The 8,785-nt window shown below is 44.2% G+C and overlaps 1 protein-coding gene across 1 annotated transcript in view; it reads left to right on the top strand.

The window, feature by feature from the left end:
- The window catches only part of T265_03028 (hypothetical protein), a gene marked incomplete at both ends in the record, with an annotated part of 16,410 nt that extends 9,878 nt beyond the window's left edge, over window positions 1–6,532 (top strand). The window contains 3 exons of the mRNA XM_009167417.1: window positions 650–832; window positions 2,032–2,181; window positions 6,247–6,532. Of these exons, the coding sequence (XP_009165681.1) occupies window positions 650–832; window positions 2,032–2,181; window positions 6,247–6,387 (474 nt within the window). The remainder of the gene's footprint in view (window positions 1–649; window positions 833–2,031; window positions 2,182–6,246) is intronic.
- Window positions 6,533–8,785: the final 2,253 nt, after the last annotated feature.

Genomic DNA, 8,785 nt, shown 5'->3' on the forward strand with positions numbered 1-8,785 from the left:
GTTTCTTTCCAGATTGTCTGATTGAGCGGTTGGAGGTGTAGGCACCTCAGTATGCTTGACATAGGCCAGCACTAGGTCCTCTCCCTCACCCACTCTTTTTCTCTTCTCTTCTCTGTAGGGCTTTTAATGCATATATATATATATATATATATATATATATATAAACGAACTTTATGGTTGTACGGCAGTGAAGCATCAGTCCCAACACTGATGTTGCTGTCATTGATGATGATGATGATCTATTCGCAGGTTTACTCGCAACAACGCATTTCCAGCATGCGTCCGCTGATATATTTATTGTTGGCAAACAATTCCGTATCGAATGCAGCTAACCGTATTTACAAAAATACTTCACGTACCCGAAAAGTGTTTTTATCGCTGGGAGTATTCAGCGCCATTAAGGAAGCTTATGGGTCACTTAAGCGTTGAAGTTAGCTTCCTGATTTCATCCAGATATTGCCAATCCCGTACGATGGTTTGAGGTAATCTTAAAGTGGTATGGAGCAATCGGAAGTGGCTATACTTAACGTATTAATTCTGAGTTAGCATTAGTGATGCCACTTTCCTTAACAGCTTATGTAATTCAACACACTACTTCCTCAGCTACACGTGTTTTTCGAATATTAGTTGATTTCTGCCTTTTCTGCAGGGTGAATTCCGCGTTCAGAAGGAGGCTTGCTGGGTGGTTAGCAACATGATCAATGGCGGATCTGCCGAGCAGTGTGGCTACCTAATGAACCAACGAGTTATGCCTGCTATCTGCAATCTTTTGACGGTTTCGGATGCTCGCGTCGTCATTCTGGTCTTGGAATCTCTTCGGAAGCTGTTCCAGGTATGCTTTCGCTATCACCCCGGACAACACTCAGTAACTTTGACATCAGCTATGGTGATGCGTTTCGCCAAAATGCACTCTACCAAGATATATTTAAGGCACAAAGGAAACACTTGTTGACTATATACTTTTATCATCACTGCTTTTTGTGGAAAAAATATTTTAGTGAACAAACTGTTCACAATAGTGGACGGATTTCATTCTTGACGAGGGACTGCCAGTATCTTCGGTCTAGCCTTTTGTTCAGCCAGTACGCCATACGGTCACGTTACGCTACGTTTTCCGCATGGGGTCTTGTAGTTACTCGGAACCGTGATCTGCGGTATCAAGTGAATTGTTAAAAGGTAGCACAAGATGGAAATATTTCTTCACTGCAGTCCAGATCGTATCCATTGCGGGAAACATCGATGCCTTTCATGCTTTCGTAACTGGGAGATAACCATTTCGGATTCAGTCAGTTTCCCTCATTTACTTCATCAACCAGGCAAGCCAATAGTTCTAGTGTTCTATTGTATTTGCCTTAGGTTTATACCGATTCCTGGGGTATTTAAGTTGTGTACGTGCATGGTGCAACCGCTCACCGTTCCATCGTGGAACACATACACACCACGTGATGCACCACGACCATTGTCATTTCGTTTGATGAAGCACCTTACATTCACGCTTCACGATAAAACCCTTCGACTTAGTCGTACTTTCTGGCGAGATTGGGGAGCCGTTCCGAACACCGCTGCATGAAATTCCATTGAAAAGTACAGTTTCCTACAAGGTTACGGCACCCAATCCCTTCCAGAAGTTATCACGTAAACCTCTTATCGGTTTATAGTAAATGCGAAGAAAGCAACAGGGTATTTCACCAGTTTGCGACAACGGGAAACGAATATCACCCTTCCCTGGAACCTACGGTCAGTCAAGCGAAGGTGTTCTCTGAATGTATTCCCATTTGATAGGGTCAGTCTCAGCTCACTAACTGAGTGATCTGGAAACATGTCAGTCAATTTCATTGACCTTGATGTGAACAACTGGCCTCCTAGTTCACCGGGATCCCCAACCGGTTTCTGGAAGAACAGTATCAACGAAGGGTTGTGCAGTTTTTGCTCAAAGCATCACCAGTCCTATTTCTGTGTTTTACATGACTTGCTTATCTAGCTTGTTTTCCTAACCCTTTTAATGCACTAATCCTCTTTTCCCACCCTAAGATTTCAGAGCAATTCGGGCAGCTCGAAGTCGCGTGTATTGAGTTAGAAACATGCGGTGGTCTGGATCAACTGGAGCAGTTACAGGATCACGAGAACGAACAGGTGTATACCTTTGCATACGAGCTGATTGATCGGTACTTCAACGACAACGTAAGCCTCCCCCATTTTTGTGACAAATATATTCATCGATCTTCCGAACAGTATTCACGGTTTGGTTGGGTTGATCGTCACGCCAAAGTTCTGTCGGGTTTCGAGCGACTACTTTATTCTATTAGGTAAAAAGTCAATTATGAGAATTGTCACCCATATAGGGTGCCATAAACTCGTTTCGTATCAGTGTCATCGTTTTCCTAAGATCGGTCAGCTAACGATGTGACGAGTTGTGCTGGATTTTTAGGGCCGCACTCTGTGTTCAATTGCAGATTGCGCCCACCGACTCTGGTGAGGCCTCTGGAAGCATATTTGTAATGACATGCTTGTGCAGACTTTTCTGACCAGATGACATGCGGAACAATAATTGCTTGCTCATCGATTCACACTTTACCCCAGATCTCTGGACATTATCGAAATTCACTTGACGGTTTCATTTAGCTCGCTCAAAGAACCGTGTAGATGCTGGATGAGTCCATGAATTCAACTCTCGGACGGAGTAAGGCTTCAATTAGGGACCTCGGATGGACGGACCAAAATGTTATTTAGTGTCGGGAGGTATTTCTTCAGGGGATTTGTGGATATTCAGTTCCAATCATTATTTCTCACAAGCCCACCAAACGTTATCGAATGCGACAGTTTGATGATAATAAACGATGTAATAAAATTTTAATTTTACGGGAATCCAGTTGAAAATCATGTTTTCAGGCTTTCTGTCTGGTTGACTTACGGACTGCTCTGTATTCGCATTGGGCTCAACAACAAGTCCGTATCGCCTAGCCGTGTTCCTCTCAGAAACCAAATGTTTTCAAGAAGCTAGACTCTCTAAGGTTAGTGGACACGACGACTCCGAGGACCATGTTGCATGTGACACTTCACCGCTTCGATCATTGACATGAGAGGTCTTCAGTCGTTTGGCCAGTGTAGCTTCGAGTTCTCAAATGAAATCCTGGTTAAGGAGTACAGCGTGCATCTCTTGGGTATTAATAACTGTGTACCTTGAGGCGGTCTTTTCCAACTGAGCTCATATAAATTCCATTACAGAAGAAGCCATGTCTGTTCGCAGTAGAAAGCCATCGAAGATTTCAGTGTTTCAATACCGCATTCTTTGAAATGATAAGTAACTGTGACCTTCAAGACTATCGGGATCAAATTATCGCATTTCAAAGCGATTCTTACCGAATGTTCCCTGACTGTTCCAGAGTGTCGTCCTAGTTTAATTCTGGAGTCACCCGGCTGCAGCTCAAATGCATTCAAGTTTTTTTTACATTTAGTTTTTGGGAAATGTAATCCACTGTATGTGCAGTTTGGATCAGGAACCTCCGGAATTTCGTGGGATGTTTGTGATATTGTTCAAACCAGCCCGAAAGCATTGTCTTCCACTCAGGCTTCGTATTTGATACTTCAAGTTATCTTGGTTCCACTGTGAATGAGTTTTCATTTCCCGATGCTCAGTGCTGTTAGGTTTTCCAGAAAATTACCAACATCGCAACAACAACAGCTGTTTTCACCTCAAAACATTAGTCACTGAAAGACAGTCGTTTCAGTCAAATTCAAGAATACAGTACACACGTCTCCCTTGAATTTCACCCTTTTGGGCGACAGATTGAAAGCGATTTTCCAACATGCACTTGCGTTACGTCAACAGTTCTCTGTGACACTGCGGATGTGATTGGGTTCATACAATTTCCATTTTATTTTTATTCGAACTTGCACAGCCAGCTGTAAACTACGCACCACTGGTCACAAATTGTTTCGCCAGCTTTTTTCGAAACGGTTTTTCATTCAATTAAGAATGATCGGCCGCTTATGTATTTCGCTTATAATCCAGAGTGACTTTATCGAGGCCTGCGGTTTCGTAGTACTGCCGTTCAGTCAGCTCGTAATAGATGTTCGTGTGGTCGACCTCATTCTCGGTGCTACACTCAGCAGGGCCCAGAAGGATTATATTAGGTTGTGTTTGCTTGATTGACTCTGTTCCTTGGATCGACGTTATTCATATCTTGAGTCTTTTCAGGTCGTTTTCTGCCGGTGAATCGCATGATGTAGGGCAACAAATGTGCACTACTTACGAGTATCTCTTTTTTCCATAAAGCTGAACTTACCGGAAGTTGATTACTGTTGCCTCATTGTTTGGATGGGGTAGTCCATCGTAGGGAATTCCGAAGCACTAAAGTATTTCCCTGGTGTATTGACCACTTGGAGATTCCTTGTGTGTGAGGTACACTGTGTGGAGTATTGTAACTAGGACCTGTGCTGCGCAGTTCAGTTGTGAACTTCAGTTCACCGAACCATCGATTAATCGAACTTCGATTCACTGAGCAATGGAGCTATTTCTGGAATTTTGGAGCGTGTAGTGTAGGAAATTACAACTAAGCGTCATCGCTGTTACTCGAAATCAATTCGTCAGCCTTTAGTTATTTGAGCCTTATTTTATTCGGCTTCCCTTAAGGCATTCAATATGTATTCCGTCGGCGTTCGTCTTGTATCGTCGAGTTTTCAATCCGGCTGTTTACGAGATGTCTTTAAAGTTTTCATGCTCTTTGATGGCCCTACTTGATGGGCTGCTTGCAAATTACCACTGTAAAACAACAAACCGGTGAAACTGACAGTGTCTTATTTATTCAATAAACCTTTATGAAGGCCTTGTCCTGTTTCTTAACGAGATAGGAATGGACGACAGTTTTCAGAATATCGGAGTTCAGATTGCCGGAGAATAATTAACACTCGGTGTGACGATCCTGTTAGTCTTCATATGATTGGTCTTGCAATATATTATCACCAGTTTTATTACGGTACACTACACGACGCATACGATGGGCATGCAAGTTCCCTTAGCTTCTAATTGGTATACAAAAAGCGGCAGACGATATAATAGCTGTTTTGTGGCTTCCACTTTCACACATTTTAGTACACTGTCGTTTGGTTTTGCCAATGTAACTGCTCACCTCTAACACTTTTCGATCTGTCGTTCTCATATCGGATTAATTATCGGATCAATTAATTGCGTTCCTTAGACAGCCAACTCCTAAAGCACATAACCCTTGTGAAACGGCTGTCCAAAAATCCAAAACTGTATAATATAAAATATATAACAACAATCATTCAGCTGTAACACCCTTTCGGTGCCTAGCTGCCGTGCCACCCAAAGGAAGCACGGGGGCTGGGGTACTACCAGGTTGCCCAAGCCTAGACAGTCGAAGTCGAGAGGTAGAGACCCGGTTCGAACCACAGACCTTCCGGTCAGTAAATTCGCGCTCTAACCATCTGATCAATCTCGCCAGAAAATCCAAAACTTGTTCTCAGTAAACTCACAAATCCGTCTGTATTCAGGATGGCTAATCCGATCCCCTTAGATTACTCGATAAGCGGTTTCATGCTTATTGTCTGCATTGTTTTCCCGTCATCAACCTACAAACAGCCGACTCTTTGTCCAATGCAATCAAGTCGTTTTGAGACCTCAGTATACTGACATGAAAGTCAGACTTACTGGTTGGTACAAGGCAATCATACTGAGTAAAAGCTGGAGACCATGGTTTCCTGGCACTGGCTTAGTCTCACCTACTCAGTTTCATTATATTGTGATTCCACTTCAATTTGATGGTCTTTTCATGAACTTTTTGATGCTTCCATGCACTTGAGCGGTTTTTTACTCTTGTCATCTGATAAGGGAACGTATGCCTGAGGAATTACGTTCGGTTGATTGAAGGTCTTTGAATTAGATGGAAACTGTCATCTGTTCTCTGTGCACACTAAGGTATAAAGCTTGTCGTATGATCTTTAATCCAAGCAACAATCAAAACAATTAAGATGCATTTGTACAGTTCAGCAATGGATTGTGCACGTCAGTTTGTCTTTCGGATCTTTGACTCGTGTAGGTCTGGGTGATCGGTGCTGGGTTTCTTGGAGATTGTTGTGGGTTTTCACTTCTAGGTGACCAACAATTATCGACATGACGGCCCTGTTCCCTAAGCGATCGTTTGAGTTTAATTCAGTTACTTTGGACAGGTACTCACTGAATTCATAGGTAACTATTTCAAATATGGACTTTATTCTTTTATCTAGGATGAGTCCAAAGGTGAACAGTCTACTGATCAGGTTGAAGCAGATTCTACAAATCCTGCGATGGCATCCACCTCTGCTCAAGAATTTCAGTTTGTGGCACCCGATCAGCAGCCCGGTGGAGCTGGGGATTTCGAATTTTAATCAGATACTTTTGCTTTTGCATTCAAATGCCTTTGCTATTAGAGTTGCAAATTACCTGTTTTATTTGGACACCAGATTGACGTATTTTCCACGTGTTTAGAACGGAGGTTGTGCATTTCGTGTGAAATAATAAACGATCTTTGGGTATTTTGTCTTTACTAGTCGCGTTAGATCAGTGGTTGGGCAATTTTGATCCCACTGCCTCTACCTAGAATGGTTATTTTCTCCGTTTGCGTATTTCAAGGTCGCTGTCCACCTGGTCAGCATGTACTTAAGTTTTAAAGCGTTTTTTCATATTTGGGTCATTGTGAAAGCTCGTTCAATCGTCAAAGAGGAGGAAGGTTGGGGTTTCGATTATGAATCCGGTTGATTATTGAGTCACTCGGGGTTTCGTTTTATGAAGACCAGGTGATCCTGGGGGGAACCTGAGTTGTGACGCTGCTTCGGCCAAGGACAAAGCGATGTTGGGTGTGTAATATGAGCTCGATGGCTCTTCACATGTGGTTTTGATACTTAGGTTTATGCTTCCTCTCTATGGAAATGTCTTTCGCAATTGTTTTACCCTTGTATATGCCGGTCGTGTGTCTGGTGATCCCGGAGCAACTGGCTGGTTCTGGGGAGTTGCCACTAGTCTAAGCCACCCGGCTGAAAATTTGTGCTTAGATATTTTCCGGTCGTTAATCGCGTATGTTGTACCGACTTAAAGCTGCCACCTTGTGATGTTCAGGCTTCTGTGCTGCGATGGTCCTGCGGGCTGGAACTCAGGTCCTTATGGTTCAAACATGCAAGGAAGACCGATGGGGAGCAGCTCAACGATGAACTTCGAGCTCCCCTACTTCGAAAAATCGTATTACCAGGCGGTTTGGAGGTAAATCACGCCGACAACTGTAATCGGAGTGTGATTGCGTCTTTTTCTGGGGTTTGGCATAACCATATTTATGGGAACAGCGATGCTGCTTCCCCACGGAAACGCCATAAAACCTGCACACTGATCGTCCAGTGGTTGATCGTGACCGCCCGCCCATTATTGAATACGGTCGAAATGCTTTCCGAACCAAGGAGTCTGGTGCTACTCAAGGAGCATCTGCTATGCACCGTCGCATGGGGAGTCAGAAAATAATGCTTTACTCCGGACCTCGGACCATGCTAGCGCATTGCAGCCAATAGGTCAAACTATTGAGTAACTGGCTCTAGGAAGAGTCCCTGAAGGGAACCTTGTCAGCCGCTACCTCGTGATTCAAACCTTTGGTCAGAGGCTCAAGGTGGGGTGCTTCAACCCATTCAACTTCTTCGGCCTGGCTAGCTGGGGCGTATCATCAGCCCTTGCAGTTCTTCGTTGATCGACCCGCACCCGTCAAATGCACAGCGATCAGCCCATCTGCCATTCCCCTGACACTTGTTCCGTGTGCAAACTACTGCTCCGCAAAACAATCCTTTACTAGTCTCCAAGGCGGTAATCCACGTTGTAGCCTTCAATTTTCGTACCCTCTGTCGAATTTGTAAACAAGCATCTCTTACTGAAATCTTACTTTCTCTGTCGTTTTATGTTGTATTTCCGAAACACGCACACGGAACCCCACTCCGACCGCTAAATCAGAGCAGCTTGGGGTGAGCTCAAATATCTCACAGTTTCCCCTTCTGATATTTGGTGATCCTGGCGCAATGGCTAGTGGTGTCTATGGTGTAGGAGTTGCATTCAGCCCCAGGGCTGGAAGCGCTTTACTGGTCTGGATCTTAGTAGACAGTCATCTGACAGTTAAGCTCAATGCAGGTAGATGCGGCAAACTTTATTTACTTTATCAGCATACGCCCCGATAGAGTCTGAGAAGTGTTCGTTTTTTATTGAGTATCGCGTACTTCGGTCGGCAAGGACGGATATGGTCATCCTGGTCGGTGATAGGAACGCCCGGGTTGGACGGCTTACCCAGGAAGCAGCACGATTGGGTAGTGGAATTGGGGTTCATGCTCAGCCGATGGATAATGGGGAGCCGCTTCCCCAATTGTATGCTGAACATCTGGTCCTGACCACTACGAGCTAACAGCACAAACACACCGGGCTGCTTGGAGACTACCAGCCGTAGGCACATGATGAACCCACATGGATCATGTATCTACCAATTGCCGATGGAGAGCGTTACTTAAAAGTTGCCATCTCTTTTGAATTACACAACTTGGCTCCGATCATGCTGATTTGTGGTCTCGGTTAAGGCTGCTTTCCATCAGCACCAGGTGCAGAATAAAAGCAACTCTGTTCACCGTCCTCGACAAGTTTGAGTAACTGAACAGTATCGAGCTGATCTGGCTGGAAAGCTAATGGAAAGGCACGGCTAGTGATGGGTGGTTGGGGAAGGAATAGAAGCGAACTGAAGAAGCCATACTCTTGGTTTTTAGAACTACC

The sequence above is a fragment of the Opisthorchis viverrini genome (genome assembly GCF_000715545.1).
Source record: "Opisthorchis viverrini unplaced genomic scaffold opera_v5_41, whole genome shotgun sequence".
NCBI classification, from domain to species: Eukaryota; Metazoa; Platyhelminthes; class Trematoda; order Opisthorchiida; family Opisthorchiidae; genus Opisthorchis; species Opisthorchis viverrini.